General features: G+C 47.5%; 2 protein-coding genes across 3 annotated transcripts; both read left to right on the top strand.

Annotated features, from left to right (window-relative positions):
* Positions 1-323: 323 nt before the first annotated feature.
* Positions 324-7,953, top strand: LOC124486515 (zinc finger FYVE domain-containing protein 1-like). Its single transcript, XM_047048173.1, has 11 exons — positions 324-2,049; positions 2,172-2,676; positions 3,240-3,454; positions 3,646-3,752; positions 3,844-3,952; positions 4,102-4,199; positions 4,442-4,559; positions 4,694-4,864; positions 5,088-5,268; positions 5,371-5,484; positions 5,682-7,953. Exons 1-11 carry the CDS (start codon positions 1,555-1,557, stop codon positions 5,912-5,914), a joined length of 2,346 nt encoding a protein of 781 aa, XP_046904129.1. The 5' UTR covers positions 324-1,554; the 3' UTR covers positions 5,915-7,953.
* A 382-nt stretch (positions 7,954-8,335) lies between these two features.
* LOC124487401 (zinc finger protein DPF3-like) lies at positions 8,336-27,291 on the top strand. Of its 2 annotated transcripts, none has more exons than XM_047049724.1 (10): positions 8,336-8,409; positions 14,221-14,381; positions 15,029-15,136; positions 17,401-17,525; positions 20,165-20,260; positions 21,097-21,160; positions 22,297-22,431; positions 22,865-22,984; positions 23,383-24,190; positions 25,601-27,291. In XM_047049724.1, the coding sequence occupies exons 1-9, from the start codon at positions 8,378-8,380 to the stop codon at positions 23,535-23,537; spliced, it is 996 nt and encodes a 331-aa protein (XP_046905680.1). In that variant the 5' UTR covers positions 8,336-8,377; the 3' UTR covers positions 23,538-24,190; positions 25,601-27,291. The 2 variants fall into 2 exon arrangements, with proteins under 2 accessions (XP_046905680.1, XP_046905672.1); XM_047049716.1 differs by having other exon boundaries at positions 23,380-24,190.
* The last annotated feature ends 121 nt before the right edge of the window (positions 27,292-27,412 follow it).

The following is a 27,412-nucleotide window of genomic DNA, read 5'->3' as shown; positions in this document are numbered from 1 at the left end:
TTGGGTATTATCTTGTATTACAACCACCAAACATTATCACACTTGACACAAAACCATCGATGTGTCAGTAAACAGACAACAGGCTACAAAGGAAGGAATCTTAAAATTGACTTCTCTATTTAGAATTCATGCATATTATTTTTATTATAGGGATTATGCAATTTGTCAGTAGCTCAATTTCTAACTTGCATACTATTTTTCAACTGTTTAACGCTCAAGTGGTTCAATAAAAACCGCTGCCACAAAAATCTACCGACATTTGTATTCTTTGTCAACTACAACCCCCACAATCCCCTGAACCCTATTTGCCCTCCCATGACTGAAAATAATCTGATCAGCTGATCTGACCTGCCAACAAAATAGCCCAGATATTCAGGGAGGGGGCTTCTGAACAAAACAATGACAACGCTAAGGTGGATTTATTTGCAATAAGTGAACAGTTTTTAAAGACTTCTCCAACGGAATTGTGCCATTTTTCATCGTATCGTCTGTGCTTGAACGGACCCGCTGATTTCCGGACATTGACTGACTTGAATGGCTTGATACTGTTAAGCCATCTGTGTTATTGTTGACAAATTGCTGTGGACTAACAGCTAGCTAGCTAGGCATATTTCATACAGGGCGACCAACTATAATTTATTCCTGCCGGGTTATCTAATGTTACTTATTTTGCGTCTCTCTACTTACAATTTTGTCCGTCGAACTTGTTGGAATAGTGTGTCCTAGCTACTGACTTAAGTGAAGACTGTCCTTTGTTTGACAAGCTTGTTGGAATCAATAGCACTAGACTAGCTAGCTAAATAGTTAGCTAACAATTTTCAATGTCAAGCTAGATACCTAGCAAGATACATTTTGCACAATTGGTTTGCCAACGTACTGTTAGGAGAAGCAGCTAAGCAAAAGTAGCCTACCGTTTTCGAAAACGTAAACTAAGTCTATGGGTTCTTCCGGCTAGCTAACTACAGTGACAGTCCAGTTTAGAGATATAAGTGGACTACATCTGTGTTCATTTGCACATTATTATATATTTCAGGGAAATAAGACAGCTAACGTTAATCGTCTTGCCACTGCTCTTGGATAGCAAGCGGCACCTGCCTTAATCAACTAACCGCAATTTTGTTATCCTCATCTGCACTCTGGCAGCTAAATTGTTTTGTTCAGTTGTGGACATATTTTGATGGTGCAAGTAGAAACGTTTTTACAGGAAATGTTGACTTGAAAAGGACTATTAACCAAACATTCTACTAATCTTACTGCCTCATTGTACATTTGCACCTTTATGCTGCATACATTTAATTCATAAACAAGATATTGTTAGAGGAACAGAAAATTAAGATTTCAATAGAATACCATGCAGCTGTTATAATATACTAAGTCTCGTTAGATCAAGTCTTTGGTGTAGCTTACAGATGCAGTAGTCTATTGGGAACATCATATATAACACTAAGGTCACAAACTTTAGTTTTGTTCAGTCTCCTATTGGATATAGTTGGCATTACAATCAGACCACTCCCGCAAGCATAACAGTGTTTAATCCCTCACGTTTGAGAAACGATGAGTGGCCACGGCTCATCCTCCGATAAGGGAGTCAACACCAGCCTCATCTGTCAGGAGAGCTACGCCTGTGCCGGCTCAGAGGAGGCAGCGTTTGAATGTGACGAGTGCAAGAGCCTGCAGTGTGTTCGCTGCGAGCAGGAACTCCACAGCCAAGAACGTCTGAAGACCCACGAGCGGGTCCAGATCGGCCCGGGTCACGTCCCCTACTGTGACAGCTGCAAAGGGGGCAGTGGAAGCTCCGCGGACGGAGGACGGCACAGGGCGACGGCTCGCTGCCAAAACTGCAAACTCAACCTGTGTCAGGACTGTCAGAAACGCACCCACAGCGGAGGAAACAGGAAGAAGCACCACGTCACCAGCTATCCTCCGCCCGTCCCCGCGGAGATAGAGAGCCCCCCGAACACATTCATAGACACGACCGAATCCCAGAGATCCAAACTTCTGGAGAAAGCCACCAGTTTCCTCCTTGTGGATGAAAACGAGGAGATGCAGGTAGGTGACGCGATGAGGGTCTTTTCGTACCCTGTGTTCAGTACTACTGTCCTTGTCAGAGGGCAGAGGTTAAAGGATCTTGCATACCATATACATTGTTTTAAACGTTCCGTTCATTACAGATAAAAGATGAAGATTCGTTTTTGAAGACGTTGAACTGTGCTCCTGACAAACTACTGAAGGTGGTGGCGATCTTTGGCAACACGGGAGAAGGCAAGTCCCACACTCTGAACCACACTTTCTTCATGGGCAGGGAAGTGTTCAAGACTTCCCCCACACAGGAGTCTTGCACGGTGGGTGTTTGGGCCGCCCTGGACCCCGTCCACAAGGTGGTGGTGATCGACACCGAGGGCCTCCTGGGGAACAGCTCCAACCAGGGTCAGAGAACCCGCCTCCTGCTCAAGGTGCTCGCCATCTCAGACCTCATCATCTACCGCACCCACGCCGACCGTCTCCACGACGACCTCTTCAAGTTCCTGGGGGACGCTTCGGACGCCTACCTGAAGCATTTTACCAAGGAGCTGAAGGCTACCACAGCCAGGTGTGGCCTGGATGTCCCTCTGTCCACCCTGGGGCCTGCTGTGGTCATCTTTCATGAGACCGTCCACACCAAGTTGCTGGGCTCAGGTCAGTGTTGAGGTCAGGTGACAGGTCATTCTGCCTCAACAATGTCGAACAAACAACACACATTTCAGATGTTCTGCTGTTTGTAATGTTTGAAAAGATAACTCATTTTCACACTGCCCCAACAAACACCAACAGGCACATCACACCAAACCAACACGATCCAACAACTGTTGGCTGTTGGTGTTTGTTTGGGCAGTGAACTGGCCTAAGCCTATACAGTAATTCTACAATCATTTGATGTGGTCTTTGAAGGAGTGAATTCACAGATATCAGAATGATGAATCGTCTCACGCATGTCTTCATAGTGTCACTGAGGTATTGGTAAAATTACAGGTGTAAAGAAGGCCTGGAATGTAGAATTGTAACAATCTGTGCTAGTCTAATTTATGGCCAAGCAGTTCCTCTCTGTCTCTGTTGTAATGTGCTTATATAATTCAGCTTCCTGCGTCTGCTAAAAGCATACATTAGTATCATGTGGGATGAACGAAAGCAGTTAGTGGATGCACGTGTCACTTCCTGTCCATACTGGTCAACCCCTTCTGCATCTGCTTGCGTTGATCCAGACAAGTCGTCCGAGTCTGTGGACCGGCTGCTGGTGGAGCGCTTCAGGAAGCTAGGGAGGTTCCCTGAGGCCTTCAGTTCCATCCAGTACCGCGGCACGCGCACCTCTACTCCGCCCACGGACTTCGGAGGCCTACGCCACAACCTGGAGCAGCTCCTGGACAACAACGCCACCCGCTCCCCTCGCACTCCCCTCATCATCTTCAAAGCCCTGCAGGTAGGCAGCCTCACCTGTCGGGAGCCTTTGGTTCATAAATGACATGGGGAAACAAGTTTGAAAACTGGACGTTAGGAATGTTCCCTTGAACGTGAAAAGCTAGTGTGTTAAAAATGAAACGTAAGTAGGTTTGTAAATGTTGTTTTGTTGGGTGTGTTTCACCTGAGGATGGGTCTGTGTCCTCTGAACAGGCACTCAGCGAACGCTTCAATGGGGAGATTGCTGACGAGCTTGTAGCTCACAGCTGCTTCTTTCCTGATGAGTACTTCACCTGCTCCAGCATCTGTCTCAGTTGTGGGTCAGTACTCTGTTTCTCTCTCTCTCTCCAGCTCCTTTTGATGACGTGCTGAGCAGGTGAGTAACCTGTGACGCTGCTGTTTGTGCTTCAGGGCGGGCTGCAGGAACAGCATGAACCACCTGTGGGAGGGTCTGTCCCACGAGGCCAAGCACCGCTGTCGCTACTCTGTCCACTACGACAACCGTATCTACACCTGCAAGGTAAGCCTGGTCAGCTGACCGTCCAATCAGCAGGAGGCTCCCAGGCGCAGGTCTCTTGTTACCTGCTGACATCACCGGGCTCGAACCCCCGTCACTACCTGTTCACTGACTGTTCAGTGACCTCTGACCCCAGTTTCCTGTCTGTTTAGGCCTGCTATGAAGGAGGGAAAGAGGTACTTGTGGTTCCCAAGACATCTGCTTCGTCCGACTCTCCCTGGCTGGGCCTGGCGAGATACGCCTGGTCTGGGTGAGCAGGCAGGGCTGACCCAGGGCATGTTGTAGGGCAGGCGGCAGGCTTAGAGTTACCACTAGTCTCTAATTATAACCACAGTGATCCTCGCCTTGAGCTAGAGTCTAAAATCACCTGCAGAATTTTGTGAAATATGTTGTTATGAAACCCTAGACTTGCATCGCTAGTGTTTTGAAATGTATTGTGGCAAAACATCTCTGTAACGTGATCTGTCTTGTGCTGCATGTCTGCGTCTGCAGGTATGTGATTGAATGTCCTAACTGTGGTGTGATTTACCGGAGCCGGCAGTACTGGTTTGGAAACCAGGACCCGGTGGACACCGTGGTCCGCACCGAGATCCAGCACATCTGGCCTGGGGTTTGTCTGGCCCGCAGTACACACACACGCCCACCGGGGGAGCCTGTTGGCCCGCAGTACACACACATGCCCACTGGGGGAGCCTGTTTATCCCAGCAATTAAGACCTGACAATAGTGTGATCTCCTTCCACAGTGTGATGGCTTTTTAAAAGACAACAGTAATGCAGCGCAACGCCTGTTGGATGGAGTCACCTACATCTCCCAGTCCATGTCTGAGCTCAGCGTGAAGCCTGCCAAGGTCGTCACCTCCTGGCTGACAGATCAGATCGCACCTGCCTACTGGAAACCCAACTCCCTCATATTAGTGAGTGACACACGCACCACCCCACCACCACCGCATGCTAACATGATCCAACAGCCAAGTCAACACTTAGCTGCTCATGTTTACTGCCCTTACGTGGTACTCGGCTGAAAGCTCTTACACAACCTGTGTTTGCAGCTCTCAAGATAAAACTGGCTCAGGGCTCCTCCTCTTTGGCCTCTGCTCAATAACAAGCCCTTGTTGTTGTGTCCCCCCTGTGCTCCAGACATGCCATAAGTGCCTCCAGATGTTCCAAGATAACGACACTAAGCACCACTGCCGCGCCTGCGGAGAGGGCTTCTGTGACGGCTGCTCCTCCAAAGCCATGCCCGTCGCTGAGAGAGGCTGGGGCCTGGCTCCTGTGAGAGTCTGTGACGCCTGCTTTGAGCAGAGGCAGAGACACACAGGTACAGCACCGGCTACCGTGTCGCAAGGTTGCCTGTGTCTCTGTTACCTGGGAGCCGCATGCAGCAGAGGTAACCTAGCTACCTGATCTGACTGTGTTCCAGAGCTCCTGGAGGAGGAGGTTGATGAAGAGGAAGGCGGGACTCTCGCCAGGAAGGTTGGAGAAGCTGTGACTCATACTCTGGGAGCTGTGGTCACTGCTATAGACATCCCACTGGGTGAGTAGGTCCATAAACACTCCAGAACCATTGTGTAATAGTGTGAGAGGTGGAAAGTCTGCTGCCATCTGGTGGCATGTGAGGATAAACAAATTATTTAGAATGTAGTAACAAGATCCGTTTTAACTCCCAAATATCCACGCTATGTTGTGAGTCACGGCGTAAACAGTCATCCGAAGTGTTCCTGCTGTCCTTAGGCCTGGTGAGGGATGCTGCGCGTCCAGCCTACTGGGTGCCTGACCAGGACATCCTGTCCTGTCACCACTGCCAAAGCCTCTTCACTGCCAAGCTGTCCAAGCACCACTGTCGCGCCTGCGGGCAGGGCGTGTGTGATGAGTGCTCCTCAGTCCGCCGCCCTGTCCCCTCCAGGGGCTGGGACCACCTGGTGCGTGTGTGCGTGAGCTGCAGTCAGAAGCCGGGAGACCTCTAGCTTCAGTCATCCTGGGCGGTAAACAGAAGAGTCCCTTAACATGATGGAGGCTCTGGCCCCCTCATGTGATGGAGGCTCTGGCCCCCTCATGTGATGGAGGCTCTGGCCCCCTCATGTGATGGAGGCTCTGGCCCCCTCATGTGATGGAGGCTCTGGCCCCCTCACGTGATCGGGGCTCTTGCCCCCTCATGTGATCGGGGCTATGGCCCCCTCACCATACCTCTGTTACTCAGCTGGTGTTGCCCAGATGCAGCGGCTGGGAAGGTGTTAGCGATTCTAAAAGTTCCTGATGCCTTGTAGAGAAACAGGGGCGTAGATGTTACTTTTTCCTCTTAAAGGTGAGCTAGGAGACAAAGTGAATATTTTATTCTGTGTCGACACTAAAATCACTGCTTTTTTTTTAATTATGGTGTTGAGATATTTTTCTACCACAAAGAAAATAGCATTTGTAATATGTTCACAAATATATTGGTTTGTTGTGAACCCTGTGGGGTTTTAGAATGAGGTTCCATGAATTCTACCATTAAGTGTATTCTCACTGATGCCACGGGATGTACTGTGGGATGGTAAGTGGATATCTGCATCAACTGCAGATACATTGGCATGTTTTACTGCAACCTTTTAGTTTTTGCACTAAGTCAGTTGTAGCTGTGAAAAGCTGCTGTTTATCATGGCCAGAGAGACTCCACAAGCAGTCTGGTTTTTCAAGAATGAAATGGAAATCTATGCTTAGATTAAGACTGGCATTCAAACAGTCATCAATGTTAATGTTTCTGTACTGGTGTTTCATGATTGACCGTGTGATGATGGTTGAATGAAGAAGTAGATTAATACTTGAGAAGTGTACATTTTAGATTTTAGTAAAGAAAATATTTATGAATTAAAAGAGGAATTCTTTTTTTTGGGCGTGCATGACAGTCGGAGAGTTACATGGCCTTTTAGACGTTTAGAGAAAAACCAAGACATAACCTCATTAGTACTGAGTGCCATTCTGGATCTTCTGTTAAAGTATATTTCGTGTTGACTGGGAAGGATGCCGTTTGAAAACCATCCGATTTCTCCGATCTTGAACACAGTTCCATATCAGACTACACCCACAGGCTGATTCCTCAGAAACTCAGTAGACGAGTTCAGCACATTTATGTTTTGTTTTCAGCCTTTCCTGAAACTTCTCTACATTGTTTCCACTGAAAGCTGCAGTGTCAAATAATTTATAGCTAATATTCTCATGTTATTCTGTGTTATTCATGTTGGGTTAGGGTTGTTAACCCATTGTTGTTACTAAATGTAGTCATAAATCATGACGTTTTTTGCTTGAGTCATGGTTGAGTCATTTTCCAGGTTTTTTTTATTTATTTTTTACTGGAATCCAATTATTTGCATTCACAAGGTCTACATCATTTCAATCATCACTAAATTCATTTAAACCCTTAGGGGTTGGATGAAACTCAACTGTATTTCTCATTTAAATAAGCTTTAACAAACATCGTTACCATCTATGATGGTATGTTTGGACAAATGCTTTTATTATTAGGGGACGGGAAGAACTAGGTAAGTCTGGGTACAAACCAAGCACATGGAAATGCCTTTAAAATACTGCTTGTAAAAAAATCATGTGAAGATAAACTATTTTATCTTGATTGTAAAAATATATATATGAAACAATTAGATTGCCTATTTTTCCTCAGATAGCTGTGATGTTAGGTTGGGATGTGAGGAAAGATTTTGGTACATTTGCCTTGAGTCAATATGTTTTATCTGGTTAAAATATAATTTATCGCACTAGTTATTTTCTGTGATATTTGCACAGGATAAAAAATGAAACCAGATATTGTATGTCCTTCACTTCTATTGAGCCCCTGCATGTTTTTCTTTTATTAGTGATGTAATATTGTTTCTGATTATGACCAATATGAATGAATGAGAACGGTCTTGTGTAGTGTTATTTACACTGTTTAATTATTTAATTAAACCCACCCTCTGTATGTATGCCTACGTTCAATTGTGTCTCAATAAAATCATGATTTTTGTCTGTTAAATGTAAACAAACCTGTCTGGCTCTAACTGTCTATCATATAATTACATGCAAACTCGTCTCACTTTTGTGGTCACAGACGAAAGTGCTCAAGATCATACTGTAAGTGGAGTTTATGGCATTACCTTAGATTACCTTTTCAAGCAACTTACCAACCTATGATGACAGTATACCAAAATAATGGCGGAGGTCCAGCGGCGTAAACCGACTATGTCTCTTTAAAAGTATGGGTATTTAGTTTTGTACAATATAAATACAGGGAGAACCCTTTAAAATTATTTTGACAGTTCACTCTGTAAACCACGCCTTTATTCACATGTACTGCCAATGTATTGGCTAACTGTTTCAACACGAGCTCTGATTGGTTGCTTTTTCGTAGGTTTCCCTCAGAACTGCAAGACGCTCATATTGCGTTACATTGTAGCAAAATGGCGGCTGTCATTCAGAATCCACTAAAAGCGTAAGTAATTTGACAAATTGCTGGAATTCTATACTGTTACTTTGTTTCCAATGTCTAGTTTGTAAGTAGGCTAATCGGCCAAATTACAAAATTCAAGACTATACAAATGACTGGTTGAACTGTCGTTGCATTTATTGCCTTTCTACTTGCATAGTCCATTCTCCAAAGTAGCCTGCTTAGTTTTTATTTGACAGTCATGACTTAACATTTTTCTCCGACATGTGTATCATGCAATTTCGACTGCATGGTGCTTTTTATTCCAAATTGACTCTAAACCATCAGACCGATTTTTATTCCGGTTTCCAAATAACTAGAATAGCCTACAAAGTCTGAACAAAAGCCTTGCACTGTAACCGGGATGATTTAAAGCAAATTGCACGTGAAGGGGTAGATTAAGGTTAAAGGCCGATATCTGCAGAATAACATTTGACATTCCAAGAGTCATTTACAGTTGGTGTGGATAGTCGACATGTCAACTTTAGCTCCTCGAGCGCAGATGTGGTCAGGACCCGGTAAAACAAGGGAGGAGGCATTTTGAATTTGCCTTCCGAAAAAGTGACAGTATTTTGAGCGCTGTTTCGAAAAAAAAAAAAAACCTTTCTGTGAAACAACGGTTCTTTCTACTTGCATCCAATTCTACAGCATTGTATCCGGTGCGCACGAAGAAAAACAAATACCAGAGATACAGAATTTACCCTTTGTTCTAGCCAGTGTTTTCTCTAGGCCTGGTGTTACCTTAGACTGGAAGGCAGAACTGCTTACTGGTACATAGCTTTACAATGAACACCCTCTACGCTTGTCAATAAAGCAGGCACAACAATCCCACTGTGGCCTCGTGAACGGTGCGGTATGATGGTGGAGGTGAAGTGTGAGGCAGGCTGTAACTTCCTGTGCCTTTAAGTGTAGGAGTGGTGCAGATTAGCTGGGTCCGGGATCCAGGTCCCATCTGTCAGGAGATGCTCCGACAGTGAGGAAGTGTGGGTCACACGCAGTAGCCCCATCTGCTGCTCTACATAGGTACCCTGGCCCCCCCGTGGTCCCAACAGGGGCAGGGGAGGGGGCTCCAGCCTATACACACACATACCACACACACACACACACACTACCACACACACACACACCACCACCACACACTACCACACACACACACACCACCACACACACACACACACACACACTGTTGCTGTTGTTGATGGGTCTTTATATTTCTGAATGCAGGATAAGAGTGGGGAGTCCACCTCCACGCTGCTCATGTACCCTCCTCCTGCCTCGCTCCTCCTGCCTCGCTCCTCCTGCCTCGCTCCTCCTGCCTCGCTCCTCATGCCTCGCTCCTCCTGCCTCGCTCATCCTGCCTCGCTCACGACTCTGTCCCTGTCTGGGTGACTTGCTGCCTTTTCACAATCTCACGGGATTTAGGCGTATTTTCTCTTAAAGCACCTTACCCTCCAGCTGGATCACAGCCCCCGTAGAATCGAATGTCAAACACCTTTCATCTCTCAGAGATCTTAGCATTCTGATGTGGAATGTCTCCTTGCTATAAACTGTGCTTAATGGAGTGTTTCAATCTGCTATAATTAGCCACTGTCTCGGGTTTCTGACTTCGTTTCACACGTTTGTCAGATTATAATTAGGCGCACTTGGCACTAATTGGATACTGCTCACGTGGGGCCAGTCCGACCCTGTTCCGTGGCTCCCTTGAGATAATTCAGTGGTCGTTTTGAGTTTGGTGTTGGGTTGGTCTAGGAAAAATGCTTCCTTTTGTGTGCGTTTGAATCTCTATGTGAGGCCTTCTACGCATTCTTCCATTCGAGAGAAGGAGGGAGAGAGGGGAACAATGTAAACAGCTTTTTAAATGGTAAATTCCCCTCTCCAATGTTCCCCCTGTGTTGTGTTGTTGGTTGTGCTGTGTGAGAGAGGCAGGCAGTATGCGTTGGTCTGAGAGCTGCAGTGTGGAGGTGTAGGGTCTGCTTTTCCTCCTACCCTCACCCTGGCTGTGTCACGCTGATGCCTGTAATCAGCAGCTTGTTGTCAGGATGCAGTCGCTTTCTGTGGGCCCTCCTCACTGTGGTACAGCAGCACTTCCTGTGAAGAAGCCATGCACCTGCACAGATACAAGATGGCTGCTTTACTACAACAGAGGAGGGAGAAAAAAAGCTGTTATTAAAAATAACTTGTTTCGCGAATCGTATTTCCACGTAAGACATGTGTTACAATACTGTTTGTTGTCACTGGAGAGGATAATACAACTTTTGAGTGCAAAAGGGTGCTCAACTTCTGATTTGACTGAATATACATTCCTGCACAACTGTATGGAAACTGTTAGTTGCAAGTATACAAAATATGTTTGAGCACTTCTAGCGAGCTTGTGACAGTTGACATAACAGCCCAGACCGTTGACAGGAGCACACTGATAGTGGGGCCCTAGCGGCCACAAGACATGTCTTTGTCCCCTTCCCTGCCCCTCTGGCCACATCACAAACACACACATCTGTAGCTGTCAGCCTGGGCCTTCCAGATACCTGAGGCTTTGCACATGCTGTGTCTGTTTCTGGTTTGCTCTGGTTCTTCACAGCCTTGGAACAGCGCTGAGACCACTTCAATGTCTTGCCCCTGAGTTGGGGGGCGGAGGAGAGGAGAGGTGTGGGACAGACGGTTATTTCACCTTCTGGCCTGTTAGACTCCTCACTCATCCGGAGTGTCAGAGAGACGTGTCACCTAGTACACAGACACTGCTGCTCTGGGCAACGCCCCCTCACAAGAGACATCCTGACAGTTTCTGTGAAACAGAGAGACAGTTACTGTGGAACAGAGACAGTTTCTGTGGAACAGAGAGACAGTTACTGTGGAACAGAGAGACAGTTACTGTGGAACAGAGAGACAGTTACCGTGGAACAGAGAGACAGTTACTGTGGAACAGAGACAGTTACTGTGGAACAGAGAGACAGTTACTGTGGAACAGAGAGACAGTTACTGTGGAACAGAGACAGTTACTGTGGAACAGAGAGACAGTTACTGTGGAACAGAGAGACAGTTACTGTGGAACAGAGAGATAGTTACTGTGGAACAGAGACAGTTACTGTGGAACAGAGAGACAGTTACTGTGGAACAGAGAGATAGTTACTGTGGAACAGAGAGATAGTTACTGTGGAACAGAGACAGTTACTGTGGAACAGAGAGACAGTTACTGTGGAACAGAGAGACAGTTACTGTGGAACAGAGACAGTTTCTCTAGAGCAGGAAGAGTTACTTGAGGACAGAGGTGAGATTTCAACGTGACTTTTACTGGTTGTTGGTTTTTTCTTCCCCTCAGTGGGGAACCCCTGAGAGTCTCGTCCTGCAGTCACCCTTTGACTCAAGTGGTCTCGATTCCCCTGAACACTTTCTGTGTTGTGTAGAGTGAGCCCGCAACATTTGCAAGGACATGAAGCTGCTCTCTGAGTGTTGCTTTAGCATGGTTCCAGGACTACTTAAGCCCAGCCAGAATGAGGAAGTAAACAGGATTGGTTGTCCTGTCATGTAAACACGTGGCGATCAGTCTGGCAGTGTGTTTTGGGGTAAATGACTGTCTGGGAACGTGTTGGTGTTGCCATGTAGGTCTGTGGGATGGTGTATGGTATTTACTCATAGTTTAAAACTCCTTCCTGTTTATTTCCTTGAAACAGGAGTTGGATCTTTTTATGGTCTCAGACATTAACTTTGTTCTTCTTTTTGACATCTTTATATTTCAACTGACAAGGTAGCTTTGGTCTGAAACATTTTTGGAAGTTAAACACTCGAGTCTGTCTCATGTGTCTTTCTCTGCATCTCTCACTCCTGTCTGTCTCTCACTCCTGTCTGTCTCACTCCTGTCTGTCTCTCAGTCCTGTATGTCTCACTCCTGTCTGTCTCACTCCTGTCTGTCTCTCACTCCTGTCTGTCTCACACCTGTCTGTCTCTCACTCCTGTCTGTCTCTCACTCCTGTCTGTCTCTCACTCCTGTCCGTCTCTCACTCCTGTCTGTCTCACACCTGTATGTCTCTCTCCTGTCTGTCTCTCACTCCTGTCTGTCTCTCACTCCTGTATGTCTCACTCCTGTCTGTATCACTCCTGTCTGTCTCACTCCTGTCTGCCTCTCTCCTGTCTGCCTCTCTCCTGTCTGTCTCTCTCCTGTCTGTCTCTCTCCTGTCTGTCTCAATCCTGTCTGTTTCTCACTCCTGTCTGTCTCTCACTCCTGTCTGTCTCTCTCCTGTCTGTCTCTCCCTGCGATGTGGGCCTGGGTCTGTGTGCTCTTCCCAATCACATGAACATGCTGTGTCCGTCTCCCAGAATCCTCCAACACTGTGTCTTTGTATCACCCGCAGAGCTTCCCTCTGTGAAGGACAACATTCCAAACATGTCTGTTTATCTGCTGGAAATGGTCTAATCAAGAGAGAGAGAGAGAGAGAGAGAGAGAGAGAGGGGAGAGAGAGAAAGAGAGAGAGGGAGAGAGAGAGAGTAAAATAAGGCTGATATGCATTTTACAGCTCGCAGCATTCCTGCCTGGTTCCAGACCAGCTAGGTTTGAGTCGAGACCGTGAGCTGTGTCTACAACAGCTCATTAATGCTCTTTCAAAATGGCCGCCTGCTAATATTGTAATTTGGAACATGTGGAGGACATTTATTATATCGACATCTTGCTACGTTACAGATATTAACTACCTCTGTGTGCTGCTATTTCCTGTGGAACCAATAGTGTCCCGAGTGGTTCGGCCCACCTAACAACGTCCAACAGAGCAGTTCTGTCGTTAGGTAGGACGCTGCCATTGTTTTAGGTGCTGCATTAGCCTGTTCCTGCTTTGATATAGGCAAATTAAAACCTGTCTCGTTGCTTCAGGCTCTGCAGAGATTAATTAGGAAGGCTAATTACCATATTGGGCGTGTGGCAGGAATGGAGCCTGTGAATGTGAAATCTCCTTCCCCCTTTCACAGTGAATATTAACAGTAATGCCCCCAGGGGCTGCCAAATGGCCCTGGCACTGAGCAGCAGCACTAACCAGCACGCACCAGAACTGGCAACCCTCTGATCAACCATCGCAATCCATTCATCTCAAATACATCATGATCGTTTGTGGCCTAAATCTGTACAGTGTAGATAGATGTTAGTGGTACGACTCCTATTCCAACAGGCTCTCTACATTTTGATACTCTGGCTTAATCGTCACCCTCATTGATTCATTCCCTAAATAGCAGCCATAGCTCACTGTGTGGAGTCAGTCATGTGACCCAGCCCTGGACCCCGAGGTTGTGACAGCTTGAAAGTCATCTCGGCAAAGCGTCACAACAGTTACATTCAGCCCCCGTCTCTCTGATTGGAGGATGATGGGCTTATTATCAGACACTGTTTGTCCCATTGATTAACTTTGATTGCAGGTCAACCCTTATTCTGATTTCCATCCAGGCTGACTGCTAATGGAGTGGTCTTTGACCCTGCATCCCTGGTTGTTTATGAGTATTAGAAGGGTCAGAGAGTTGACATGTGTTACTGTTCTTTGAAGAATGTGTGAAGAGCTCATGTTTCTTTGGGATGTTTGGCATTCTGGCTCCTACCAGAACTCCAAATCTGTACTCCTAAATATTCCTTGTTTTGGGCCTTGTTAAGACATTGTATATGAAGTCCAAGACAGGAAGAGGTCCTCTCTTGTGCCCCCGACAGCCTGGCTAACCTCTCGTCCTCCTGGTGGCCTGCAGCCTGGCTAACCTCTCGTCCTCTTGGTGGCCTGCAGCCTGGCTAACCTCTCGTCCTCTTGGTGGCCTGCAGCCTGGCTAACCTTTCATCCTCCTGGTGGCCTGCAGGTTGGGTGACCAGTTCTACCAGGATGCCATTGAGCAGTGCCGCAGCTACAACGCCCGGCTGTGCGCCGAGCGCAGCGTCCGGCTGCCCTTCCTGGACTCCCAGACTGGCGTGGCTCAGAACAACTGCTACATCTGGATGGAGCGCCACCATCGCAGCCCTGGTGGGTACACCGGGCGTCAACCCTGGTCCTCTTCAATCCTGGTCCTGTTCAATCCTGGTCCTCAGGGTCCACTGTCCTGCATTCCCTGCTCCAACACCTTCATTGATTCTAATGAATGGGTTGTTATCCAGCTCTGTGGAAGCCTGATAAGTCCTATTCATTTGAATCAGGGGGACCCTGATTCTCCTGATTGACAGTGGACCCTGACTGAACACCCCTGTTCTAGATGTTTCCACTCCTGTCACCTGGCAACCTCTCTCCTCCCTGGTCGTCAGGACCCAGGTGCGTGTTGGAGATGTTTCCCTACTCCAACACACATCATTCAAAGGAACAGTCGTTATCAGGCTACTACTGAGCTTGATAAACTACCCTTTCATTTGAAGCAGGTGTGTTCGAGCAGGGAAACATCTAGAACACTCAGGTATAAGAGAGGGCGACCCAGCACACTGAAACAGGAACAAACCCAACCAGAACAGTCCAGCACAGACGTCACAAGTCTAGGGCTTTAGGTCTAGTCCCTATGATAATGCAGCATGTGTTTAACAGTGTACAGTAAGTTAGGCTGTACACTGTGAGCCCCTAAGGCCTTGTGCTTTGAGGTGTAAACTGCTCGTGGTGAAACTGTGTGTGTGTGTGTGTGTGTGCAGGAGTGGCTGCAGGGCAGATGTATACGTACCCAGCGCGCTGCTGGAGGAAGAAGAGGCGGCTTCACACCTCTATGGATCCTCGCCTTGGCCTGTGTGGTCTGCAGTTAGGTATGACACGCACCACACTCACACCTGTTACTGCACTGCTCTGCTACTGTGTCAACTGTCCAATGCTCTCATCTTCCACTCCATCACATCTTGAGATTACTGATGATGATCTGAGGTAATCTCACTGAAAGCCCATTATTCACTTTCGGCGTGGAAAACGAAAAGCCCATCAATCACATTTCAGGAGGAGAAAAAAAAAATACAACAGTTGTGTTCAGTGAACCTGTAAACTTGTTTGGTAGGAAGCAGAATGTGCAATTACATTTCCCACTGCTGGTAGCTAAAAGACAGGACTCACCACCGACTGTATTTAATAAACGTTATGAAATGGAATTTGTCCGTACCAGACTGGCAGGCAGATAAGCTCTGACACTGCCCTCTCCCTCACTCTGCTCCATGTATTACATTACCACACACACACACACACACACACACACACACACACACACACGCCTGGTCTGCTGTGTCTCTCTCTCTCTCACTCTGTCAGAGAGGGAGAACTAGAGAGAGGTAGAAAGAAATCCAGTGTTTGTTTGGCCCTTACATCTACCACAGGTCTACAGTGTCCTATTGTTCTCAGAGCGCTCTCACATCTTACTCTGCCTGGTACTGAGACGCCCGTCCACCAACCGTCCTCGTCACTGGGCCTGACGCCATGCGTGTGAGCGACCAGCAGAGGCTGGAGGACCAGTGCAGAACTAGTTTGTAGGACCAGTACAGGACCAGCAGCTTCTCCTGTTGCTGGGCAGAGTAGCTAAGGCAGGTCTGGAGCCAGAGAGCTCTGCTGGCTGATTGGCTGGAGGCGGTAGAGACTGGCTGGCTGGAGTTGGTAGATGAAGGTTGGAGATGTTAGATGGTAGATGCAGCATGTAGATTTAGAGATGCAGACTGAGGCTGCATGCAGGATCAGCTTGTGCTATTTTTAGCCTCCAGCTCCCTGGGGGCAGGCTGTCTAGTCACAGAGTTGAAAGTCAACGTGTGCAGACACAATGGTGAGGGCTTGCATGAGAGAGCGTCCTTCACATAAACACACCTGGCTGCCTCCCCCCTAACTGCCTCCCCCCTGGCTGCCTCCCCCCTGGCTGCCTCCCCCCGTAGCTGCCTCCCCCTGGCTGCCTCCCCCGTAGCTGCCTCCCGCCGTAGCTGCCTCCCCCCGTAGCTGCCTCCCCTCTGGCTGCCTCCCCCCGTAGCTGCCTCCCCCTGGCTGCCTACCCCCGTTGCTGTCTCCCCCTGGCTGCCTCCCCCCTAGCTGCCTCCCCCTGGCTGCCTTCCCCTGGCTGCCTCCCCCCTAGCTGCCTCCCCCTAGCTGCCTCCCCCCTAGCTGCCTCCCCCTTGGCTGCCTCCCTCCTGGCTGCCTCCCCCCTAGCTGCCTCCCCCCTGGCTGCCTCCCCCCTCTCCTCTTATCTACACCAGCGCCCATACAGTCTTGCTTCACCAACGGCATGCTCAGTGCACATGGAAAGGGAGAGAGAGAGAGAGCCTGTGCAGTGAGCTACACTGACACGAGAGGCTGCGGAGGTATGATAATAACCACGAGTTGATGCTTTTGAAGAATGTTCTCTTTTCAAACACCACAAGGCTACCGGTTGACTGTGAGCCTTACAGTCGAGAGTGAATCTTGAGTAAACAAGATGACTAGAAGGTACTCCCTCACAGACGTGGGTCCGTTTCCCACCACTTGATCCACTCCGGCTCCTGTTTGTTTTGGCATTATCTCAACACCAAAGGGAGTCGTCAATTAAGTGTTTACATTGGAAGGATTGTTCACTCAATCGACAGACTGACCTTCCCCTACAGATTCCCAGGAACAGTCTGCAGTAGGGCTACACTCATGGTGTTCAGTCACCCAGTAGGCAGTTTAGCGTTAGCCGTGTTGTGTGAAATCAGGGACTGGTCCGGCCCTTGTTAGCATTAGCATTCTAATGTGCTAAGTGCTAAGCTCTCCAGAAATTATTAATGAGTCCCTTTAATACTGCATTACAGTAAGCAGTATGTACTGTATAATATGAGTGCTGTATTCCAGACTGTAGAAACAACTTGTAACAGTAGATGATCAACCCTATATTTATTAGATTTTTTACCATAAAGTTACATTTTAAGCAAACGGTTAAAATAGCTTAAATTGGACTGATTTCCTGCAGCTCTAGAGTTCTCATGACTCCCACGTCTCCAGCTGGATGTGTGTGACATTTTAGTCGGAAGTTATGTTAACTTACAGTTAACTTAGCATGTGCTTCTGATCTGGGTTCTTTGTCTTGATCCAGATGGGGGTGTGATGTCAAAGGACTCCCTGCCCAACCAGAGCACCACCCTGGAGGCTCTGCTACGAGGAGAAGGTCTGGACAAGAGAAACAACTCGAAGGAGGAAGAGAGTCTCTTAGAGATCCAGGTGAGACAGTACGATGGAGCCGCGCAGTCTGCAGAGAAACCTTGTCTTGACTCTGAACACTAGAGATTATGTAGCCTCAGCCAAACCCGGCCCCTGTTTGTATGTCGCTTTGGATAAAAGTGTCTACTAAATGAATAAAATGTAAAACTAGCATTTATATTTGCCTAGGGTCAGCTGAATGACTTCGCTGGTTCAGTTGATTGACTCCCCTGTTAATAGTTAAACACTGAGCAAGTACGATGACTGTGTTGTAGCTTGCATCAGTGTGTGTGCCAGATGGTCTGTACGAGATGTACTTTTATCCTGTCGATTGTTAAATGATTTATCTTTTATTCTCTGCCTCTCAACATATCCTCTCAAAACGCATTTCAGTAGGCCGTTCATCCAGGACGTGTGAAGTTGTAGTCATGGCCGTATCTAGCCCTATTTGCTGGGGCCCCCCCAAAAGTTTAATTAGCCCCCCCCCCCATTTTTTTATTTTTTATAATTAAAAAATAAATTACGTGAATGTGTTAATTTCTCTTCCTAGAAACCACTAGAGGACACAATTTTAAAAATATTTTTTTCAAACATTTATTCTGGGGGAACATGCCCCCAGACCCCCCTAGTTTTGCTGGGTCACAGCAAAAATAATAGGTTTTATCTAGGGGTTATTGCCCCCCCCAAAAGTGGGAAACTAGATTTGCCCCTGGTTGCAGTTACAGAGAGAGATCCTGCAAGAGGCAGCTAGTAGAGTACAGCACAAAGCTGGTGTGCTGATGGTCTCTGCACGCTCTGACACCACCCCATAGTTGAGTGTGTTTACTGTAAACTGGAAGTGTGTGACGCCCCACCAGTGGCTTGTAGAGACAGGCTGGAACACTCGTTGCTATGGCGATACCAACACCTTGCTTTAGTTAGTTTAAACTGGTGAGCAGGGTAGTGAGAAGTATTACAAACCACATGGTCCTTCTCTGACCCTAACCCATGTTCTAACTTGTAAAATGTGTGTTTGTTTTTGGTAGTCATTTCCTGAGCTAATCATGTATCCGACTGGGTTTACATAGGTTCTCAAAGAAAAGTTTTTCTAACCGGAATCTTTTAATAGTGTTGCTTTTACATCCTTAGTATTGTAACTGTTAACAAAATACAGAAAGAAGAAAATGTTTTAATATAAATGTTTTGTATACATACATTTATATATTTTTCTTCGATCATATTGATTCAAACAGAAAAGGGGAAACTGTTGATTTGTAAAACAAATTCCATGGTCTTCTGTAGTTGGGTGCAGGCCAGAACCAGACTGATGCAAAGTCATGGCCTCCCTACTATTCAGCATGCTCAAGCCATACTGATGAGGATTCTTTCCCAGAGATTGAAATGTGCGTTCACAGGGCAGCAGTCCTGTCTGCCTCCCTGCATCCACCCTCACAACACTGTGGATGTGCCTCACAACACTGTGGATGTGCCTCACAACACTGTGGATGTGCCTCACAACACTGTGGATGTGCCTCACAACACTGTGGATGTGCCTCACAACACTGTGAATGTGCCTCACAACACTGTGAATGTGCCTCACAACACTGTGGATGTGCCTCACAACACTGTGAATGTGCCTCACAACACTGTGGATGTGCCTCACAACACTGTGGGTGTGCCTCACAACACTGTGGATGTGCCTCACAACACTGTGGATGTGCCTCACAACACTGTGAATCTGCCTCACAACACTGTGAATCTGCCTCACAACACTGTGGATGTGCCTCACAACACTGTGGATGTGCCTCACAACACTGTGGATCTGCCTCACAACACTGTGGATGTGCCTCACAACACTGTGGATGTGCCTCACAACACTGTGGATCTGCCTCACAACACTGGATGTGCCTCACAACACTGTGGATGTGCCTCACAACACTGTGAATGTGCCTCACAACACTGTGAATGTGCCTCACAACACTGTGGATGTGCCTCACAACACTGTGGATGTGCCTCACAACACTGTGAATGTGCTTTACAACACTGTGAATCTGCCTCACAACACTGTGGATGTGCCTCACAACACTGTGGATGTGCCTCACAACACTGTGGATGTGCCTCACAACACTGTGGATGTGCCTCACAACACTGTGGATGTGCCTCACAACACTGTGGATGTGCCTCACAACACTGTGGATGTGCCTCACAACACTGTGAATGTGCCTCACAACACTGTGGATGTGCCTCACAACACTGTGGATGTGCCTCACAACACTGTGGATCTGCCTCACAACACTGTGGATGTGCCTCACAACACTGTGGATGTGCCTCACAACACTGTGAATGTGCCTCACAACACTGTGAATGTGCCTCACAACACTGTGGATGTGCCTCACAACACTGTGAATGTGCCTCACAACACTGTGAATGTGCCTCACAACACTGTGAATGTGCCTCACAACACTGTGGATGTGCCTCACAACACTGTGAATGTGCCTTACAACACTGTGGATGTGCCTCACAACACTGTGGATGTGCCTCACAACACTGTGGAGGTGCCTCAGGGTCCAGACATTCCTTCAGGGTGGAGCTCAGCTCTGTTTACACTCCAAAATGAAACCGGAATAAATATTTCAGAGTATAAAAGAGTTAAATCGTTGATTATTCTCTTTTCCCCACAGCGGGTACTGGAGGCGGATGCTGCGGAAGATGCGTTCCACGACGATGAGGATTACGAAGTGGACACTCCCAAAAGGAGACACAGAGGCAAAGGCAGGGTAAGTGGTCAGCGAGGATAAGCTGTACACGAGAGAACTGCTAAATGTTTGTGCAGTCGGGTTGGCTGTTCTTGCATCATCAATCATTCACAGACTCTCACCAGCTCTGCTTTGGACTCGCTGTCAGAGCATCTGTGGTGCCGGAGAAGCACTTTGTAGCTTGAAAATCTCTCAAAGAACCCTGGTTTATCTGAAGTGTTGTTAGGTGAAACATTTATTGTCTGAAAACATCGTTAGCAACAGGCCGGGCAACACAGGCCTCAGCCCTGAATGCAGGAACACAGGCCTCAGCCCTAACTGCAGGAACACAGGCCTCAGCCCTGACTGCAGGAACACAGGCCTCAGCCCTGACTGCAGGAACACAGGCCTCAGCCCTGACTGCAGGAACACAGGCCTCAGCTCTGACTGCAGGAACACAGGCCTCAGCCCTGACTGCAGGAACACAGGCCTCAGCCTTAACTGCAGGAACACAGGCCTCAGCCCTGACTGCAGTGATCCGGCCTATATCTCGCCAGTTGAATGCTCTCGTTGGAATTTGCTTATCTGTGGCTGGTGGCTCTCTTTGCAAGTAAAATTCGATCCAGGTCTCGCTGTGTAAAATGTAAATACCCTCTCCCCTTTCTCCATATCTCATGAACCCGTTCAGCAAATAAGATCGATAGATTGTTTGAAATTCAATGGCGATGCAGTTTTCTTTAGCATGATGGATGATTTAGGCCCCGCCACTGATGAAACAGCAGAAGCAGTCCGCAGGAGTGGGTCAGTCTGGTTACCGTGGTGATGTGTTGTTAGGGAAGGTCAGGCTGGTCACCATGGTGATGTGTTTTCTCCCCCAGGGTCGAGGTACAGGCCGGCGGAGGACGGAGAGAGATGACCAGGACAAGCCATACGTCTGCGACAGTAAGTTCATACCTTCACACTATCCATCACTCTCATCTTGGATCACCAGGTGTTGTGATTCCTTCCAGGGATTCTTTTAAATATGTTGACTGTAGAGGAACAGTAAACTCTTGAGCATGGTTATGAAAAATATTACAAAGAACAAGATCCTACTCTTACAGGGATTCTTTTTTCTTGGACAAACGAGAAAATGAACTTTGAATCAAAACTTAAGACCAAATGTCCACTTCCTGTTGTGGATTATGTTTACTTCCCAATCCCTCTCGGAGCAATTAGAGGTGACCGTATCTCCATGTGATTCTTAAACAACGAGAGCAGGAGATGATTGTGTTGTCTCAAACCGTCCAGTCAGCTTGTAGCGTGCATGTGGAAACCCTCATGCAGGGGTATCGACTTTTCTCTTGTTGTCGTTCTGAGTCATACTCACACCATCTCCTCTCCTTCGGTTCCGTTTTGCCCTTTCTCTGTTTCAGACAGATACAAAAAAAAGCATAACTCAAAATCTTCAGCCTCAGGTATATCAACTTGTTGCCTTCTCTGCTGGTAGTTTAGGTAGACTGGAGTGGTTTGTAGAGTTGGTAGAATTCCCCTTATGGGTTTGGTGAAAGAGACACCGGTATAGTATGCTTCTATCTCATGCATTTGAGTAGTGACTTGGTGTTGTGACTCTTAACAGTCATCTTTTCCTGATCAGAGGGATCCTGTCTCCTGCTCCTACTGGGTTAAACTGACCAACCAGCTGCTTCCTTCCTAGTGAGGCAGATAATCCACCTCCATTAGATCTATTCACAACTCCATGGTCTTCAGTTCCTCATTAAATATTTAATCTCAACCAATGATTCTGTAGACCACGTCATAGTGTGTTACTGCACGGGGACATGAGCTCAGCTCTGAAAGGCTTCTATGGTAAACAGAAGACCTATGGAGTTCTGTTGTTGTTGGAGAGCCCTTCAGGACTCACCACAGTAAAGGAACCGGCCTTTTGAATGAAGTCTTGAAGCCTGATGCTGTACAGCACACATGGCCCAGCGATGACATGCAGCAGGACTGTCACAGGAGATTCATACCTGCTATGGTACGTTCCACGCAGTTCCTGGAGCAGGATAAACTGAATGTGGCCTGTGTGTGTGTTCCAGTCTGTGGGAAGCGCTACAGGAACCGCACAGGGCTGAGCTATCACTACACCCACTCCCACCTGGGGGAGAGCAGAGCAACAGAGAGGGGCTCCGGGACCAGGTCACCGTCCACACACCGACCCGACAAACACAAACGTAAGTCTGGACACATTGTTGATATGAATAATGGCTCATACAGGACTAGGATTTATATATTTTAGGTTTAAACAGGCAGCTAGGAAACTGTCTAGAGGAGCAAGACCAAATTGTTTTAATGTACTTGAAATGGCAAATCAACTTTGAACTTAAAATATGTTTGAGTTGATCTCATCTCAGGTCCACTGAGTCAGACAGGCTCTTCCTGCTCTTATCAATTTCCTTTTGTGCAAACTTTGCTCAGAAATGTAAAAAATGATGCAATAACAACAATAGAACTCTGTGTCTTACTTGTTTGGACACTGAGAGCACTCCTCCAAATCTCTACGTTCACCACATCCGCAGAGCGCTGTAAAAGGAACTGCAGTTGTGACGGGTCTGTCAAGGTTCAGGCAGTCTCTGGGTCATGTGACCGTGTCTCCTCTCCCCGCAGGCCTGAAGGTTCCAGGCGGGTCCAGCATCTCCAACAACAGCTGCTCAAACTGCCGGGGCTCCCACAGGAGAGCAGGACACCCGGGCCAGAGAGCCCCCTGCGACGCCTGCCGGATCCCTGGTGAGCATGCTCTCCTGCTGCAGCCAGAGTCCCTGACCTGCCCCTGCCCACGGCTGCTGTAGCTTGGAATTACACCAGCCTCTCTGTGCTCCGGTAGAAGCTTGCTATGGCAACGCTTAGAATCTGTTTGTTGGCGAGGGCTGAGGCCTTTCCACAGCAACCTGGGTTTGAATCCTGCCTTTGGTCCTGTGCTGCATGTCCCCTACTCTCTCTTCCTCTCTCCCTGCCTGTCCTGTCACACTTCACCTCACAAACTGTCCAAAAAAGCATGACAAAAAGCTAAAAATATATATATTTTTAATTATTTTAAGCCTGGCTTGTCTTGGCTGTGTTGTACACCTGCTGTTGCTGTGCTATTGTGCCGTTTGAACACTTCCTCCCTGTGGACCAACCAGCAGGGTGCCGAGAGAAGGAGGAGAGGTCCCTGGTGGGGGCAGAGGAGCTGTTTGGCACCACCTCAGAGAGCGACACCTCCACCTTTCACGGCTTCGAGGATGACGATCTGGAGGAGCTTCCCTCAAACGGCCACGGCTTGTCCAGCAGACACAGATAGGACGCACTGCTCCCATCCAAGGACTATTTTTTAATTGGAAGAACCTCTGGCACAAGTCTGCTGCTTCTTTGTCAATGTTTTTGTTTTGTGGAAAAGAGACAGTTAGCACAAGTGGTGATGATGATTTCAGGACAGAACGGCAAGTGTTATTTTATCTACTGAACTTGTAGAATAATTTACTGTTGAATAATTTATGAACATGTTTTTTTTTTTTATTACTTTAAAGAAGAGTAACTGACAGTGGTTCTTGAGAAGTGCTCTCCTAGGTTAACAGAAGAAATATTTCCCCCTCATTGGAGCCGAGAGGCAAGAACGAGATGAACAAAAAACACTGGAATGCTTGGAAACATTTGTGTTGCTCCCTTTTGGATAATTTTGCCAGAGATTTCTTTTTTTTAATATAATTTATCAAAAATTCAGACTGAAATGTTAAACTTGAGATTGGAAGAGGAAGGACTGTCCTTCCCTCATGTGGTTGAAGTCACTGGACTAGGAGGTCAGGCTGTGAGAAGGAATTAAGACATTGTGCTTTGGCTTTTCTGTTCTCTGGATTAAAACAGTGAAAATGAAGGAATTAATCAGTCGATGAAAAGAACCAAGTGGAGGAGGTGTATGAAGATTATTCTAAAAGAGGAGCGTTTGTTAGTCGCAAGGTGAGCACTGATTGACACCGTGTTTCAAGTTATTTTCAAAAGTTACTTACATCTTGTATGGGTGATACATCTGGTATGGGTGATACATCTGGTATGGGTGTTGCCTGCTATGGGTGTTCAGGGTTTCCCGCAGAAAATGTGTTAGTTAAGGTTGTAGGGTGGGGTTTGCTGTCAGAGGGGGGGGTGCTAGAGGGGCGCCTACTGCGTTCTGCAGAGAAGGGAGACTGCGTCGGTCACGGTTTGGAATGGAGAAAACAGGACAACAGCGGATATAACTATTAAAATAAAAAACAAATATATCAATCTTTTTTTTTTTTTTTTGATTTGACGACGTAGTTAAGGCGGCAGTCGTGTGTATCTCCGCCTTAACTGCAAAGTGCTGTGGGAAACCCTGGTGTTGCCTGGCATGGGTTTGCAATATTGCCTTAAATGTTGCTGTCGCCTTTGTGCCCTCGTGAGACTGGCTGAATGAATTAGTCACACAGTGGTCAGATTATTACTAAAATATACTTGGGTTTCAGGAATCCAAAAAAAACCTTCCTCGTTCATCCAATTGACAGGAATACCTCAAACAAAAAATACTGGTCTAAAACAGTCTCGTCCAAACTCCCCCATTGAATTGAACCTTGATTGAACCAGGTTAACCCTAGAGGTTTAAAATTTGTTTGGAGAGAGTGGCCGGGCCAGACACAAACATCAGCACAGCTCGATGTGTCTTCATTTAAGCAGCATAAGATTTACCAGAAGAAGCGCCGACATTAGTACAACCATGCAGCCGAGTCAGTGTGGGGGAGGCCGAGTCAGTGTGGGGGGTCGAGTCAGTGTGGGGGAGGCAGAGTCAGTGGGGGGGGGCAGAGTCAGTGTGGGGGAGGCAGAGTCAGTGGGGGGGGTCGAGTCAGTGTGGGGGATTGTGCTGGGCTGTTCCAGAGATGGGAAGTAACTTTGTCACTGTACTTAAGTAAAACAAATTGGTATCAGTACTTTACTATTTTGTACATAAATATGTACTTTTCTACTTCTTAGTCTTTTTTAAGCATGAGTATCTGTACTTGTACTTGAGTGAAGACTGTGTGTACTGCTGCCATGTCTGTGCTGTTCTGAGCTGCTGTGTCTGTGCTGTTCTGAGCTGCTGTGTCTGTGCTGTTCTGAGCTGCTGTGTCTGTGCTGTTCTGAGCTGCTGTGTCTGTGCTGTTCTGAGCTGCTGTGTCTGTGCTGTTCTGAGCTGCTGTGTCTGTGCTGTTCTGAGCTGCTGTGTCTGTGCTGTTCTGAGCTGCTGTGTCTGTGCTGTTCTGAGCTGCCATGTCTGTGCTGTTCTGAGCTGCTGTGTCTGTGCTGTTCTGAGCTGCTGTGTCTGTGCTGTTCTGAGCTGCTGTGTCTGTGCTGTTCTGAGCTGCTGTGTCTGTGTTGCAGGAGCACAGAGCCATGGCATGAGGTCCCAGAGGGTCCTGGAGCCAAAGAACCTGCTGGACTAGCCAGCCGGCAGACTAGCCATCCACCTACACCCCCAGACCCCTCCAGACTAGCCATCCACCTGCACCCCCAGACCCCTCCAGACTAGCCATCCACCTGCACCCCCAGACCCCTCCAGACTAGCCATCCACCTGCACCCCCAGACTGCTCCATGCTACTCAAACCTCTGTTTTTAAAAGTGGTTCCTCACTAAGGAATATGGATCGATGGAACATTTGAAACGACAGTGGACCTACTTTCATTTCCCCCCCTTGCCCCTCGCTGTGGCCAGGCTGCACTGGTAAAGGCTGGCGTGCGTGCGTGTGCCCCTCTCCTCCAGTCTCTCTTCACCGTGCCCACAGTGACCCAGTGTGACGTCATCATCTGCATCCCTGTGCCTGCCTGCCTGCCACACCACCAAGACTCCTCCTGCCATGACCCCCGCTACAGAGATGGTGCTGAACCCCACCACTAACACAACTAAACCTGCGTTAAGCTCTCCTCCTATGAGGCTTCTCCATGTCTGTCACATGATCTTAGTTGTCTTCATGCTGGTGGTTGTGATGTGTGTCTGGACAGGCCCCTCTGGTACCAGCTCAGCCACACTACCTCTACTAAGGCCCCCTGGCCACTCTGCTCCTCCAGTGCATGTCAACAGCAAGCCCCGCCCCCTGCTTCACGTGATTGTACACCATTGGCCGAGAAGGATTGAAACTCCTCTGCAGGAAGTTCTGAACATCCAATCGGAGGAGAGCGGTGTGTTTGGAATGTCCTGTAGTGTCAACAGATTTCCTCCCAGCTTTAGGAAACCCTGCAATAACAACAACCTCGGACGCTAGTTTGCCCCCCCCCCCCTCCCCCCCCTTCCCCCAGCCAGTGCAATGGGGAATATTACCTTTCTGTTTTCTGCTTATTCATATTTCATTACCACTTGCAATTTTTTTTCCCAGTGAACTGTGACTTTGTTATTTTCAGTAGAATCAGTTTAAAACAAACATTTGTACTTAATGTCATTTTGTGTCAGACTAAATGGGAAGCGTGGACATGCCGTGTTCCCTCGTACATCTGGTAACTAACAGATGGGTCTCTAGTCGACGTGAAGATATCGAGCCATTTATTCTGTAACGGAGTCTAGTTCTTTTTATGAAGTGTAGAAGGTGCCTGAAGACTCAAAAGCTGGACTTTTTAATGAAGTTGCCGAGTTCTGTGTATACTGTCAAATACCTCTGCATTTTGGTTTTCGCTGCATTTTGTGTGGAGAACGAGAAGCCAGATGCAAGCTGATAACATGCAGGAGGGATACTTGGTTGTTGACGTAAAAAAAAACTCACTCAGTCATTCTCAACACTGAATTCCCTCAGGGATCCCTGTCATCAACAGTTGATAACCTTCTCAAGAGAGCTAATTTTTTGAGGTGGGGTTGTCAACTAAATTGTTGTCTTTTTATCGGTGACCGAGTTTCCATGGTGACTTGAGCAAGGTCTGGAGTCGTGGATGCTTTTGCTCGCTCAGACAAGCACGAGAGTAAGAGTTTTGTTCCATTTCCAATGTTCTCTCAAATGAACGGGTCTAGCTTGGAGCACTTCCATACGAAACAATGTTCCTCATGGTTAGTCAGTGATGTCTGCATAGTAACAAATGTCACCAATTATGTAATAGTACATAGCCTGTATACCTCGTTGAAGAGTCGAAGACACAGCAATAGCCCCCCTGAGGTCTCGGTGCTGTCCTCGTCTCTACGTCGGAGAGAGACGGCGGGGGCGGGAACGGAGC

Source organism: Hypomesus transpacificus, chromosome 3 (genome assembly GCF_021917145.1).
Source record: "Hypomesus transpacificus isolate Combined female chromosome 3, fHypTra1, whole genome shotgun sequence".
Lineage (NCBI taxonomy): Eukaryota > Metazoa > Chordata > Actinopteri > Osmeriformes > Osmeridae > Hypomesus > Hypomesus transpacificus.
The sequence above is the reverse complement of the archived record's forward strand: the minus strand, read 5'-3'. Positions and strand labels throughout refer to the sequence as shown.